Source organism: Amphiura filiformis, chromosome 14 (assembly GCF_039555335.1).
Source record: "Amphiura filiformis chromosome 14, Afil_fr2py, whole genome shotgun sequence".
NCBI classification, from domain to species: Eukaryota; Metazoa; Echinodermata; class Ophiuroidea; order Amphilepidida; family Amphiuridae; genus Amphiura; species Amphiura filiformis.
The window spans coordinates 46223450-46239267 of NC_092641.1; the positions used below are offsets into that span (position 1 = coordinate 46223450).

At 38.5% G+C, this 15818-nt stretch overlaps 1 protein-coding gene across 1 annotated transcript in view; it reads right to left on the reverse strand.

Annotated features, from left to right (window-relative positions):
• LOC140169457 (amyloid-beta precursor protein-like) overlaps window positions 1–15818 on the reverse strand; it is a 220614-nt gene that overhangs the window by 62373 nt on the left and 142423 nt on the right. The window contains 2 exon segments of the mRNA XM_072192718.1: window positions 12279–12514; window positions 12836–12921. Coding sequence (XP_072048819.1) covers window positions 12279–12514; window positions 12836–12921 — 322 coding nt within the window.

The window sequence follows — 15818 nt, forward strand, 5'->3', positions numbered from 1 at the left end:
TTCAACCTCCTAAAACCACCAATTCAACCTTCTACATCCCCCAATAGTGTAAAATTTAAATTTGGCCCAGTAAACATATAAGGCTACCTTTACTTTAGGCAAAATTAGTGTAAATTTGAAAATTGACCTGGTAAACAAAACATTTTACCTTAATTTTGGCTAAAATAGTGCAAAATTGAAATGTTTTTTGTGTGTGTTTCACAAACAGTTATCATAATCCCAAAACGCCATCTGGGAATATTTTTTCTTTCACTAGGATCCACAACATGATATGCTCATCAATCAAGGCACAGTTCTTTAACCTCAATACATTTGCACATTCATTGAATGACCTTTGAAAATTTGGGTACAAAAACTCATACTCTGAAACTTGAGGTCAAATTTTGCACTATGATTGTTTAATTGAGGTTATTGAACTATGCCATTGGGATGAGGCCATTGTGGTCCATAGTGTTTGCACCCTCAAACAACTGATCCTGATATGCCACTGAACATATAAAATACATGGACCTCCAAAAGGATCTTAACAAAGAGCACACTGATTTTATTACACATGGTAAAGAGTATAGTAATTAGATACCTCAAATTTTCTCTCTACATTTTATGAATAATGATTATCAACAGAGTTTATTTTGATGTCACTATGTAAATTTAATTAAAATATCATATAATTATTATCATTTTGGATCCATTGGGAAACCCAACTTTTATTAAACTTCAAAATATTACCAAATTCAGTCTAGTATCATCAAAATTCAGTCTAATACAATTATCTTATGAATCTATACAGCATAGACGAACAAAGCACCCTGGGTATGAGATCAGAAAATCACGTGAGAAAAGCGGCAAATACAATCCTTCATTTGCAAGGAAGCCATCAGCCAAGATATCAAAAATATCAATCCTCTGTGTATTAGTTGGATTTGTCTTGCAAAAATATTGGATTTGAGAAGCTACATTCCTACAAATGCATTCTATTCTAAGGGTATAGATTTTCTTTCTTTTTTTTGAAGTCGGAATTCGGTCAGTAACGTTAGAAGTAAATATGGGAAATCAAATCATTTCCTTTCTTATGGCATTCTCAGTTAACACTCTCAAGCTAAATTAGTCTCATAACAATGGCAGAGTTCCTTAACCTGTATTCAAAAATTGTTGCTCAAAGGTTAACCTCAAGATGTGGAGAATGAGTTTTTGTACCCAACACACTCAAAGGTCATTCTATGTGTATATAACCATATTGGGTTCATAGAACTGTGCCATCACAGATGAGTATGTTTAAAATTCTGAAGTAAGTCCCTTTCCTTTAATTCAAATGGGAGGAAAATGAACGGGAAAGTTAAGTAAGGGGAGCAGACCTAAGAGACCTGCGAACAGAAACGGCGGCGACACTGCATCCCTTAAATCATGACCTTCGACCTCATCCAGGGTTATATTTTATGTTTTATATATAGAAAGCAAAGGAAGAGGTTTGGTGGGGGAAATGTTGAGAATCTTCCTTTTCTATGATTTCACGGAAATGTGAGAGGGTATATGATGAAATACGACCCTATAAGGTAAGAAACTGATATCTGCATTGTCATCTACAATATAGAATAATTATTTGGACAAAAATGCTCTCATATTTAATGACCGAGTTCAATCAACTCTATTCAACATAATGGTCTGAAATTGACCTCCAACTTAGGGAGGATGAGTTTTTGTAGCCAATACCTTTGAATTTCAAAGGTCATCTATGAGTTTACAAACAAATTGAGATTAAAGAAGCAACAAATCAGGAAAGAAGTTTTTTGATCATCTGTAAAAAAACAAGACAAAGCACTTGTTTTCTCATCACATTTAATCGAAGCGATATTTTGTTCTATATAGCTCTAAAGCTGTTCCCTAAACTTAATCCCAAATGGGCTATTCCATTTAAAATCCACACTACAGGGGGAGTATGAATTTATAATGGAATTAGCACATTAACTAACTCTATTTGAAATTCATCCTCCCTCGGTGGAAGATTTGAGTTGAATCTTTCTCAGAGGGTGTATGGAAATCAAATGGAGCTGCCTAATATGCTAATTCCATTTGAAATTCATACTCCCCCTGTGGAACCTATTTCCAAAATCTTCCACAGGGGTAGTGCCCAATGCTTCCTCTATCTATGATCTAAATCCTACTCCCTGTGCCTTACACATGTCATTTTGTTCTTAGGGTTAAGCGTTACTAGAAGGGACAGCGATTCGGATGATGGGTTTATGGGAAGCATTGAACTTCCCTAAAACCTAATCCTAATGATTACCCTAAGCCTTCCTTACAACCTAATCCTAATGCTTACCCTAAGCCCATCATCTGAAACCCTGTCCCTTTCAGTAACCCTTAACCCTAATCATAGACTCTAATCCTTTTCATCCATGCTTGGCAAACAACCAAATGAATAGTTTCACATTTCACACATGTTTCTTTCCATTCCTGTCTTTTAACCATGCCCTTTTATTCTAAATGTGCTTTCAGAAACCCTTAATAAGGCCAACAAAAAATATTGTTGTGTTGCCCTCAAGTGGGAAAATGGGAAATTTGGGTTCAGATTTTTTTTTTTTTTTTTAATTTTTTTTTCAAATCCCCCCAAATATTAAATAATGCTTCTTCAGTTAGGGGACATATTGTCAATTTTGACTTCTTTTGACCTGTTAGATATAAATTAAAGACTAGTCTTTTAATAAAATATCAATTTTAATTGAAAAACATTGATTTTTTGAACAAATCTGTAAAAATCATCATTCAAAAAAAAAAAAAAAAATGCTGACCCTGATTTTTCAGGATTTAGGGTCGGGCGGTTGAGGGCAACACAACAATTTTTTGGGGGGCCTAACCCTAATCCTAATGCGGCTGGATCTGATGTTGTCGCAACGATGTACACATCATTACTGCACACTTGACCACTTTCAAATGTACAGTAACAATGTTCGCTAAACGATACATATGCATATTTCTTTCATATCTTTTAAACATGCCCTTTTATTCTAAATGTGCTCTTGTCTCATGTTTAGTCTAGCCGAGCGGCGGCTAGACTCCTGTTTCCCAGTAGTTTCTTTCTTACCTAGCTGGGGGGTTTTCAACCCCCCGAGCTAGGTACTGTTATGCTATCCGATCTTTACCTAGCTGGGGGGTTTTCACCCCCCCGAGCTAGGTACTGTTTTGCTATCGGATCTTTCTTCTTTCTTTCTTTCTTTCTTTCTGGCAATTAATTTCAAAATGCTTCTCCTCCTACATGTTACACCCTACAATTACGTAACTTGCACATATGTATCGGCTATATCCAATGCCCATAGGGTGCAAACAGAATTGGGGTCAAAGGTCATTAAGGGGGGCATTACCGGTATATAATCAAATACCTTCAAAATGCTTCTTCTGCCACATATTACATATCACAATGACGTCACTTACACATGTGCATCGGCTTTACCCAGTGCCCATACCTTGCACACAGAATTGGGGTCAAAAGGTCATTAAGGGGTAAAATCTATTTTGCCTTATCTCGATATCTGTAAGGGGTGTAGGGGCTCACACTCAGTGACAACAAATCTCATTACCTGGGGAACATTTTACAGGGGTCAGGTCAAAGGTCATGCAGAGGTCAAATTTTAGAAATGCATTTTCTGGACATCTGTAAGGGGTACAGTGCTCTAACTCTGTGACAACAAACTTAATGACCAGGGGAACATTTTGGAACACTTTGCAGGGGGTCATGTCAAAGGTTAACTGGGGTCAAATCATATAATTTCATTTTCTGGATATCTGAATGGGGTATGGGGCTCAAACTCAGTGACAACAAATCTCATGAACATGGGAACAGTTTGAAGGGGTCAGGTCAAAGGTCATGCAGAGGTCAAATTTTAGAAATGCATTATCTGGACATCTGTAAGGGGTACGGGGCTCAAACTCTGTGATAACAAATGTACTGACCAGGGGAACACTTTGGAATGCTGTACAGGGGTCAGGTCAAAGGTCATCTGGGTCAAATCGTAAAATTTAACTTTCTGGGTATCTGCAAGTCGTATGGGACTCAAACTTGGTGACAACAAACCTCATGACCAGGGGAACAGTTTTGGAACATTTTGCAGGGGTCAGATACCTCCAAAACACCAACATGCCCCAGCTAGGTTTGTGGTCTATGACCACCATTTGCCACTAGTTCTTTCTTTCTTTCTTTCTTCTTCTTTCTGGCAATTATTTCAAAATGCTTCTACTCCTACATGTTACACCCTACAGTTACGTAACTTGCACATATGTATTGGCTATATCCAGTGCCCATAGTGTCTAAACAGAATTGGGGGAAAGGTCATTAAAGGGGCATTTCCGTATTTAACCAAATATCTTCAAAATGCATCTTCTGCCACATATTATATAGTACAATGATGTCATTTGCATACATGCATCGGCTATACCACACGCCTATAACTTGCTTACAGAATTGGGGTCAAAGGTCATTAAGGGGGTAAAATCTTCCAATTGCATTATCTGGACATCTGTAAGGGGTATGGGGCTCAAACTCGGTGACAACAAATCTCATGACCAGAGGAACAATTTGCATGGGTCAGGTCAAAGGTCATGCAGAGGTCAAATTTTAGAAATGAATTTCCTGGACATCTGTAAGGGGTATGGGGCTCAGACTTGGTGACAACAAACTTAATGATCAGGGGAACATTTTGGAATACTTTGCAGGGGCCAGGTCAAAGGTTATCTGGGGTCAAATCTTCTAATTTCATTTTTGGGATATCTGTAAGGGGTATGGGGTTCAAACTCTGTGACAACAAATCTCATGACCAGGGGAACATTTTGCAGGGGTCAGGTCAAAGGTCATGCAGAGGTCAAATCTTAGAAATGTACATCTGTAAGGGATACGGGGCTCAAACTTGGTGACAACAAACTTAATGACCAGGGGGACATTTTTGGAACATTTTGCAGGGGTCAGGTCAAAGGTCATCTGGGGGTCAAATCTTAAAATTGCATTTTCTGGCTGGACATCTGTAAGGAATATGGGACTCAAACTCGGTAACAACAAACCTTATGACCAGGGGAACATTTTTGGAACATTTTGCAGGGGTCAGATACCTCCACAACCCCAACACGCCCCAGCTAGGTTTGTGGTCTATGACCACCATTTGCCACTAGTTCTTCTTCTTCTTCTTCTTCTTTCTGTCAACATTTAACATAATTTGCTCTAGCTCCTTTATTATTTGACCGATTATGACCATTATTATGTTTTGATGGATCCAAGTTGTGATAATATTGGATCCAAAACATAATAATGATAAAATGGATGCTTTACGCCAATATTTATTGGTCTCGCTATGAGTTGTAAAATATTGTACTCGACTACGTCTCGTCCAACATTTTAAAACTCATAGCTCGACCAATAAATATGGGCTCAACCGATCCAATTTTATATCAAACTTGGGCACAAGCTCCACTACCCCAGCCTTTACATTTGACATGACCCATTTGGGGTCAAGCGTCATGCATGAGTAATTTTGGCTAAAAATGTGATTTTTACCAAAAATGCTTCTTCTCCTACAGATTACGTGGTACAGTAATGAGATTTATACATTGACCTTGGCTATAGCCGGGGCCTATGGGGTCCTCACAGATTTGGGGTCAAAGGTCATTAAGGTGGTATTTCCGGCAAATAACCAAATATACCTTCAAAATGCTTCTTTTCCTACAGATTCTATGGTACAGAGATGCGACTGACACATATGCATTGACATTAGTTGGTGTCTATGGGGTCCTCACAGATTTTGAGTTCAAGGTCATACAGGGGACAAAATGGTTGATTACTGAAAATCACTTTAAAATTCAATATTTTCTGCATATTACGTGCTGTGATCATCCGAATAATGCCAAAAGGGCTCTAGCATTATGTTCATATACGCTTGTAATCAGATTTGGCTTAAACATGGAGGAGGGGTCTGTTTTGGGGTCAAAAGGGTAAAATTCTAAAATTTGTCCGATTGAAATGAAAATTAGTATATGTGATCTTGATATGATTCAAAATATATTGGAGGTCATTTCAAGGTCACCAGAGGTCAACCAAAGGTCAAAAGGGGTCAAGTTCTAAAGTTTGTCCAATTTAAATGAAAATTAGTGTATGTGATCTTGATATGATTCAAAATATAATGGATGTCATTTCAAGGTCACCAGAGGTCAACCAAAGGTCAAAAGGGGTCAAATTGCAAAGTTTGTTCAATTTGAATGGAAATTAGTATACGTTATGTGGATATGATGCAAAATATGTGGTGAAGGTCATTTCCAGGTCATCATAGGTCATTTCAAGGTCACGGCTAGACTTCGCAGCCTTACTAAGGATGCAATATATCTAGTTTTTCATTGTTTTTCATATTCATGTTTAAATATTGTTTGACAGGCACATCCTGACATAAATTTTTAAAAAGCCATTTATTTTGTTGGTTTGCTTCATAAATCAACTGCCTCCTAAAATAAATCAACCTTCTTGACTCTAAAACAAAACCGCTGTGAAACATCCTCCCTTGCTGAAATTCAAAATATATTATTATTACCGTAACCACTCGGGTATAAGCCCACCCCCCTAGATGGGCAATTTCACTTCAAAAATGGGGGTGGGCTTATAACACCGGGGAGGGGCTAGTAGTTGAATTAAAAATAAGAAAAATCTTCCCCATTTGTATATGCCCAATGTATCAGTAATTTCTATCATCTTTGGTCAATTTAAAAAAAATTTAAGTATGGAATGTTAATTTTTAACTGATATTTTTCAAATATTTGTTCTTAAATGAGAAAGAAAAGCATTGATATGATTTAAGAACTAAGCCAAAATGACTACTGGGCTTATACCCGAGTGCACCCTTGTTCCCTGAATGGTTTGAAAAACAAGGGGTGGGCTTATAGCTGAAGGTGGGCTTATACCCGAGTGGTTACGGTATATATTTCTACTCAACCAAATTTCATTCTTCCGAGGAAGCCATCATCCATGATGGCATGATAAAATCAAAGTAATTCCAGGCGGCGGATGACATGATCGAGCCGGCAACTCGTGAAACCGCCCGGCCGTATGGCATTTTCCATATACTCGGTTATTTTTGTGGGGTTCATTATCGAACCCCAACGGTTTTAGCTTGTATTTATATTATTTATCAACATAGGCCTATTTGTTTGTGATATTTCAAGCATTTTAAAATTTCAAAATAATCCCATTCAATTACACGGTTGACGATGAAAATTTACTGAATTTAGGGACTGCACGTCATACACCACCTGAGTAATTCACAAATAAGGTTTGTCAATCATAATTTAGATAATATAGGGACTATGCACTCCCCCAGTTGTATCTATTTCAAATATAAACTTGTCCTTATTTTTAACATAAACTAATTACGGGGATGTTGCATCTCCATCAGGGGTAAACCAATACCACATAAAGCTAGCAAGGAGTTGGAATGAAGGGTTCAGGAGAATACGCATTTTGAAATCGCGATATCCATGCGTGATTGCATTCAAATCCGCATCAACCCGTGCATTACAAAAATTGTCTGTTTCCATGATGAAAATGGGCATGAACATCAGGCACGATCACTAAGTCAGAGTTCCTTCATCCCATCATCATCAGGGTTTTATCCTTGCTGATTAAAACCTACTTTTTCTGTTCCATCTTTGCCACCATCATTGAAAAATCGTTTATATCACAAATAGATACTGTATTTCCTCAAATAGTCGCCCCGCTTCAAATAAACGCCCCCACCACTTTTTTCAACCAAGATGTTTCAAAAATGCTGATATTTCCATGCTATCTTGTGTAGTAAGCTTACCATGGTGCACACATGGTGTCAGTAGTTGGTGAAAATTTTATCGTAAACCTGAAAGTGAACCGGAAGTCATCGTTCCTAAGTTCATAGTTCGTCATTTCAGCGCGAGTTTAAAGCTTACCTAATGATTTTAACATGAATTATATCGTTATAAATATGACCTTTAATAAACGCCCCCTTTTGGAAAATGCAACGCCCCCGGGGGCGAGTATTCAAGGAAATACGGTAGTAACAAGTCAAAATTTGATTTTCTTGATATGACCATAGTTTGTCTGCAAATTTATATTTCCGCATGACTAGAACTTGCTCAGGTCCCTTGGATCACAATGCCCAAATAGCAACACTAGGATCTAAAACATGCTCATCTATCAATACACAATTCCTTAACCACAATTGGCTTTCTACATGTATTGAACTTTGCCGCAGAGATGAGATTATTTTGGCTAATCGTATAAGCGCTTTGGTGCGAGCAGAGGCGTGCAGCGCCGACATCAAAGTTCACCTCAGATTGCTTGTCAATAGGGTTGTGGCTATGGCTTATACTAGAACTACACATAACATGTCACTTTCTGTGATTGCGGATTCTGTGGAGCCCTATCGGTACGTGTCATGTAGCATACAGGCAGCGATATATCAGTATGAATTGGATGATAGGACCTGACAATGCATATGGCTCTAATGGGTATTGCCATTTACCTACAACATAGGATTAGATTTGTGTGTGTGGTACAATGCTGTGATTAGACCCTTTTCTTAAAGGCGCGTGTGCGATGATATTCACAAGTGAATCAAATTGGGCTATTCCATTTAAAATGCACACTACCCCCATGGAAGATTCAGCTGGAGTCTTCCACAGAGGGAGTATAAGTTTTGAATATAATAGAGAATGGTTACTTCCATTTGAAATACTCACTCCAGTTGTGGAAGATATAGGTAAAGCCATAATACAGAGGGAGTATGGCTTTCAAAATGATTAACCCTAACCAATTACATTTGAAAAAACATACTCCCCCTGTGGAAGATATTTCCAAAATCTTCTACAGGGGTAGTGTGGATTTCAACTGAAATAGCCCATTTTATTTAATACTTTAATATAAGGATGGTATAAAAACAGAATGATTTTGTAGAATGTTATTGAACTGAGCATTTGTATTGGAAAGCTCTGAGGGGTAGCTGTATGAAGATACTAGCTGTTTTTGTGTGACATCATAATGGACTGCAAAATCTACATCTATGGGACAAATAATATGATATTTAAAGGGGCATTCACTAATATCCAGGAGTGAAACAAATTTTATTGGACAATATACAGATGGTACTATAACAGAATGATTTTGTAGAATGTTATTGAACTGAGCATTTGTATAAGAAAGCTCTAAGGGTTTGCTGTATGAAATATAGATGCTTTTGTGCGTCATCATAATGGACTGCAAAAATATACAATATGTGGGACAAACAATATGATCTTAAAGGGGCATTCACTGATATCTGTGAGTGATTCAAATTTTATTTGATATGAGGATGGTATAATAACAGAATGATTATTGTAAATGTTATTGAACTCAAGGTATGTATAGGAAAGCTCTAAGGGGTTGCCGTATGAAATACTAGCTGCTTTCGCATAACATCATAATAGACTGCAAAAACACATAATTTGTATTTTGTGAGAATAAAATCAACTTGATACTTAAAGACGGATTCTCTGATATCCAGGAGAGAATCAAACTTTATTTGCTACTTAGGATGGTAAAATAACAAAATACTATCGAACCAAATTTCATGAGAAAGCTCTTGGGGGTTTTAGGTTTGAGCTGAGCTGAGCTGCTTTAAGTCGTGTTCACATTTTAAGTTACACGCGGCGTAAACTTACGCTAACAGTGATAGAAATTCCACAGATATGTTCCCTACTCCTACCATGTGTCCACACCTAGCCTACTCCTAGCACTACGCTGACCAGTTCCACCGAGAATTCACTTCTGGTTGGCGTAAACATCGGCTACCACTTTTGGTGTTTCTGCGACCTTTTTCAACCGTGCAAAATGTAATTTCTTAGCTTCCGACCAAAAAAGGTCAAACTGACACCGAGTGCTAGGCGCAGCAGCGTTGACACATTGCCAAATACGCCTGCCGGAGATTACACCTAGCTTGTTACTCCTGACTTTTGTTAGGAGTAAATCGTAAGATTTATGCCAGGCGGAACTTACGCTGACTATCACTCACACTGCCACTACTCCTGGCAGCGCCTACAACTAATACTCCTAGCAACTTGCGCCAACCAAGTTCAGTCGGGCGTAAACTTGCGCCGACCATCATTCACACTGCCAATACTCCTGGCAGTGCCTCTACCACTAGTACTCCTAGCAACTTGCGCCAACCAAGTTCCGCCGGGCGTACATCCGACAATGTGAACGCAACTTTAGTGCGATATCATAATGGATTGGCAAATGTACAATCTGTTGAATAATCAACAGCTAGTTGCTGGAGGCAAATATCATTCTGACTTAAAAGATGTAACCCTTTGGTGATAACTGTCATGAATTCTTTCTCATTATTTACTTTCATTTCAACTAATTACTTAGACATACATGTCTTCTTTTCATTATACACATCAATACAAACTTGTAGCATCATGTGTAAAGTAAATGCATCTGTCAATCTAACTTTGCATTTTACGTCTGATATGGCCTCTGCTAGATACCTCTAAATTTGCTATTTGCGCATTTTGACAATGCATTATGGTTGGGGCTGTGATGAACATTTTCCTTTATCGATACATTAGCCTTCGGTACATGAAAAACCGTTAAAAACAATCAGTGCATCTGGCTGGATTTGAACCGGCAACCTACGTAATACTAGCATGACGCTCTAGCCGCCTGAGCCACAGAGGCACACTGGAGAAGAGCGAAAGATATAAATCTATAGGTATTAGGATCTTCAGCGTGCCTCTGTGGCTAAGTTGGCTAGAGCGTCTTGCTACTATAACAAAGATAGCCGGTTTGAATCTGGCCAGATGCACTGTCTTTTTCCCCAATGTTTATGTGCGCTGGCTGCTCTGGGGAAAGATTAAAAATCAACCCAGAGAACGAAGTATAAGTTTCATGAAGAAATGTTGTAGTCATCTACTCCATAGCCAAGTGATGGTGATGAGAATGAGGATGAGGATGAGGATGTGGTTGGCGAAAATTAACTAATTAAGATGTTCAACAGGGTTGGTAATTGAAGATTCCAATCGAGAAAACACCTCTTTGTAGTAGTATACACGGTGGACAGGTTGGCCCCTGACAAACACCATTTTCTATGTTGTTGTAACATATCTTCTGTTTACCACCGAGTATGCTGATTGCTATGCAACTCAGTTGCCAATTTTAATTAAAGTTAAAATTCAAGAAGGCTGTTGCCACTCTAACTTCTAACATCTTGCATTAAAAACTGATGGATTTGTTCCCCACAAGATCATCATATATATGACTTAAAGACAAGGTTGTTACGTCGGCACGTAAATTAAATGATAAAAGTAGTTTTCCAAGTTAAGTGTCGTATATGTGCCGTTAGACCAACGGCATGTATCCAACATACTTGGAAAACTACTTTTATCATATGGTGTATGTCAACAAAGAAAACATCAATAGTGTCAACAACTAATGGACTAGGAATATTAATATCTTCATCAGAGTTAAAATGAATCACTTTGAGGTAAACATGGTAAATGCTTTTGTTAGGATAAAGGTTGTGTACATTGTACATTGCTTTCCAGTGAGAACCTGGACCTACCTGCTGATGAAGTTAGCATTGCTAGATTGGGTGGTACATGATGTCAATTAATAAATCATCAAAAGTGCTGATAGTCTATATATCTACCTCAGTCAGCGGCATTAGCTTTGAAGTTCAGTGTGTTCTGTGTTAGCTTAGCTTTACTTAGTGCATGTACATACTTTTAGGTGCGCGATCGAAGTGGTTATGTACACGCAAGAAACAACGCTAAGCCAATGCAGCACATGCTGAACTTCAAAGCTAGTGCCGCTGACTGGAGGTAGATATATAGACTACAGAGGAATTGACCTTTTCGGTAAATCCCATAAGCCTTTGCGAGTACACCTAAGAACTCGTCATTTGACGTCACGCCGATCTGTGCCAATGCGCACATCGTTTATCGAACATCATCACTACGCATTTCAAGTCGGCGTGACGTCAAATGACGAGTTCTCAGATGTACTCGCAAAGGCTTATGGGATTTACCGAAAAGGTCAATCGTCTATACCTTCCTGTATGACCTTTGCCCCTTGTGGATCTTATTTTCGAACCTTCATTATAGTTCCTTTGGGGTATAGATTTCAAATGGAGTTATCCAGTAACTCCATTACCTGTGTGGGAGATACATTAAGGTCGTGTATTCCTTTGGGGGTGTATGGATTTCAACTGGAATAGCCCATTAACATTATTATTATTACTTACAGATAGCATAGCTTCTTGCATGACCTTTGCCCCTTGTGGGTCTTTATTTTTCAGCTCTTCATACTGCCTTTGTGCTTCCTGCCATTGTTGCATAACACGAGAGAGACGGGCATCTTGCTTATCCTGCAACCTCTGCCTTGCTTCCTCGTAGAATATATGTTCCTCTGTCATGTCTATGGGCTGCTGTTTGAAGTACAGATCATCGGGTGTAGGCTCTTCTGATGGTGCTGATGTTGCTATGGAAGAGAACGGAAGATAAAACAAGAATTGTCTTTAAAAAACAATGCCACAGGTGAAGATCATGTTTCATATATACACATACTTTGATAAATGCCTGAAATGCTGAAAATTAGTTTTTAAGATGAAAACAAATGTAAAATGAAATCAGGTAAGGACCTGCACTAAATCAACTTAACATTTCTTCACCGCATAATACAGTGGTCCCAAAAATCTAAAGACCTGTTTTTGCTGGTCTGGTCTCAGTCTTGACAAAAAATGTTCAATTTCCAGTATACACATACGCCCTTTTCATAATACAGGATGACCCATAGTAGTACCAGTGATGGAGATCTTGAGATCACCAGCTTTTGATCTAGAGACCTGTTTTTGCTGGTCTGGTATTGGTCTCAGTTTTGGTCTTGGGCTGTGAAACAAAGACTCACATCACTGATAAAGTGCTCACCCTGTACCCATGTGACAGCTTTTGAGGGTAAATGTATGAAAGTTCTACTTGACCATCAACATGATTAGGATATAATATATTCATAAATGTTTAACTTGTGCTTTCCTAGCCTGAATGAATCTTCCCTGGATAAAAAAAATCAAATAAATATGACAAGATTCACCTCTGCTTTAAACTTTAGATTGCAAAAGAAAATTGGGACATTGAACTTCAACACTGTACTGATACTGAGCTATACTGGGCTATCTCTGAATAGCTTATGGCATGTTCTTTAACCCAATATATATGTTTCCCCATTTATTGAATGTACTGGGTAGGGTACAAAACTCATGCTCCATAACTTGAGGTCAAATTTCAGATGTAATCATTGAAAGGAGGTCAATAAACTATGCCATCGGAAATGAGATCAATTGGGCTATTCCAGTTGAAATCCATACACCCCCTATGGAAAATATGACCTTAATCTTCCACACAGGGAGTGTGAATTTCAAATGGAGCCACCCATTCAGGTAACCCCATTTGAAACACACACTCCCTATGAAAAAGATGAAGGTAATGTCTTCCACAGGGGGGTGTATGGATTTCAACTGGAATAGCATTCAAGCTCCAAGCCTGCAAGACAGACAAACACAGTAGACTGCGTATTTCCCCCAACCCTTCCCCCTTTGTGGCTATATCAAGCTATCATTGTACATGACACAATACAGCGAATGCTATTTTATCTCTAGCCCCATTACCTACTTAGTTGATTTGTTCAATAATTCATAGTCATGTATGGCTGTAGATGGTCTCCTTTCAGCTACTGGTCGCCTTGTTTCATTCTTATTGCTTGCTCATTTCAGTATATTTGTTGTGGGTCCTTTTTGTGTGTCTAGTTTTTGTGGGTTTTTGAAAATCCTGATATTTGTCAATTTTTTACATGTTTTTTATTGTAGAAGTCCTTATCTGTATGATGCAGTTTAGTTATTTTAGCGGGGAAGTTGTGCACCTGCGCAAGTGCGCAATGTGCAGACACAACATCATAATACCATTCACTGGAAAGACAGTTATGAGTTATGTACTGCAATATTCAACTCTTTATCTATCACAAGTTTAACTCTAACCCTCCCAAACATATAAAAAAACTATTCCATTTAAAATCCACACTACCCATGTGGAAGATTTAGCTGAAGTCATCCACAGTGGGAGTATAAGTTAAGAATATAATAAACAATTGGGTAACTTCCAATTGAAATACTCACTCCAGTTGTGAAAGATATAGGTAACACCAATATACAGGGGAAGTATGGGTTTCAAAATGAGTGTGCAGTATGCATCACCCACAGAATTAGAGAAGGAGAACCGGGACTCCCTATACCGCCACGTACAATCGCGTCGTCAGCTATGGGGAGAAATTGGGGTATTCGGGTCCTTGCCGACGGTCTTGGAGACGAACGAAAACAATTCTGCGTCTCATCTGAAGCGTCTTGGTACTCGCGTGCAGGTCGCATCAAGTGCGTCTCTCAGATGCGCCCATCATCCATGTCGCGCTAGCATGACAACGAATGCCTCGAGGGCATTCCGAGGGAAACCGAATACCCCCAATTTTTGCTCCATGCCTGTATCAAGATGGCGGTCGAGTCCCGGTTCTCTGGTTTTAATTCTGTGGCATCACCCCATTACCTACTTTACTCTGACCAATTACATTTGAAAAACATACTCCCCCTGTGGAAGATATTTCCAAAATCTTCCACAGGGGTAGTGTAAATTTCAACTGGAATAGCCCAATGCACAAAGCAACTGCAAGCTGTAGTATCCCTCATCATCTAATTTCATCATTGTGCATATACAGATATGGAAAGCTTGGTTGGCCAAGGTACACCCCGCGGCGTGCTATCCCTGGTCATGTGTCTAGCAGCGAGGGGGTCTGTGGTTCAAAATTGCAACCAAGGAAAAAACTTTTCTCTTCATCTTCATTCTTCCTTCCTTCCTCATCTCCTTTCTTCCCCTTCTTCAAAAAGCAACTGCGTATTAGGGTTACACATACACCAGTGTAATTGTAAATCATGATTTGGTCGCTCAAAACTAACCATTATTTTGATACTACACCAACACAGAAATTAGCATGATAAGGGCAATGTTTGTATGACAAGCATTCTCATTTAAAAATTCTAGGTACACTACAAATCACTCTCCTCAAAATGTTTAGGTGTGTTGTGTGTGGGTGTGCGATTTAATAAGTGAACTGTTTACATCTAGAAGTGCTGTACATCGCACTCCTTGAGATCTTTTTGTTGTCATGCAATAGATATGCTTTGCATTTCCAAATCTATCTTTGCTTATTATGCTATAAATGAAATATTGTTTTAAAGAAGAAAATTTTATCCAAACGCATTTCAGCACATCACATCAAAGCTCCCATTGGGCGCCCCATTCCTTTTTAAAGGAATTTTTATTTGGGCATACAATATCATGCAAAATGTTGGCATGCCTCAAAAGACAAGGCCTCATATTATTTGTTAGTATAATCTAGAATTTATATTAAAACAAATCACTGAAAATTGAAGAGTATGTACAGTTGTAATTAATATGTGTTTGAATCAATTAACGCAGCAGTACGACATCTAGGGCACGGGTAAGGTTCGCAATTGAAATTCCATCATTATTACAGTAAATACCCCTTGCTTTAGAAAGCTGTAGGCTATATGTGGTGACTTATATTAGATGGCATATTTATCTTCATAATCCAGCATAGCCTGCGTTCGTTTCGGCACACCACATTTTTCAGGTTATTCCAACAACGTTGTTTACCCGTATGAGTTTAAAACATGAGAAAACAGCGCATAATTAGATCGCGAATGCTATTAATGCTCTGCATG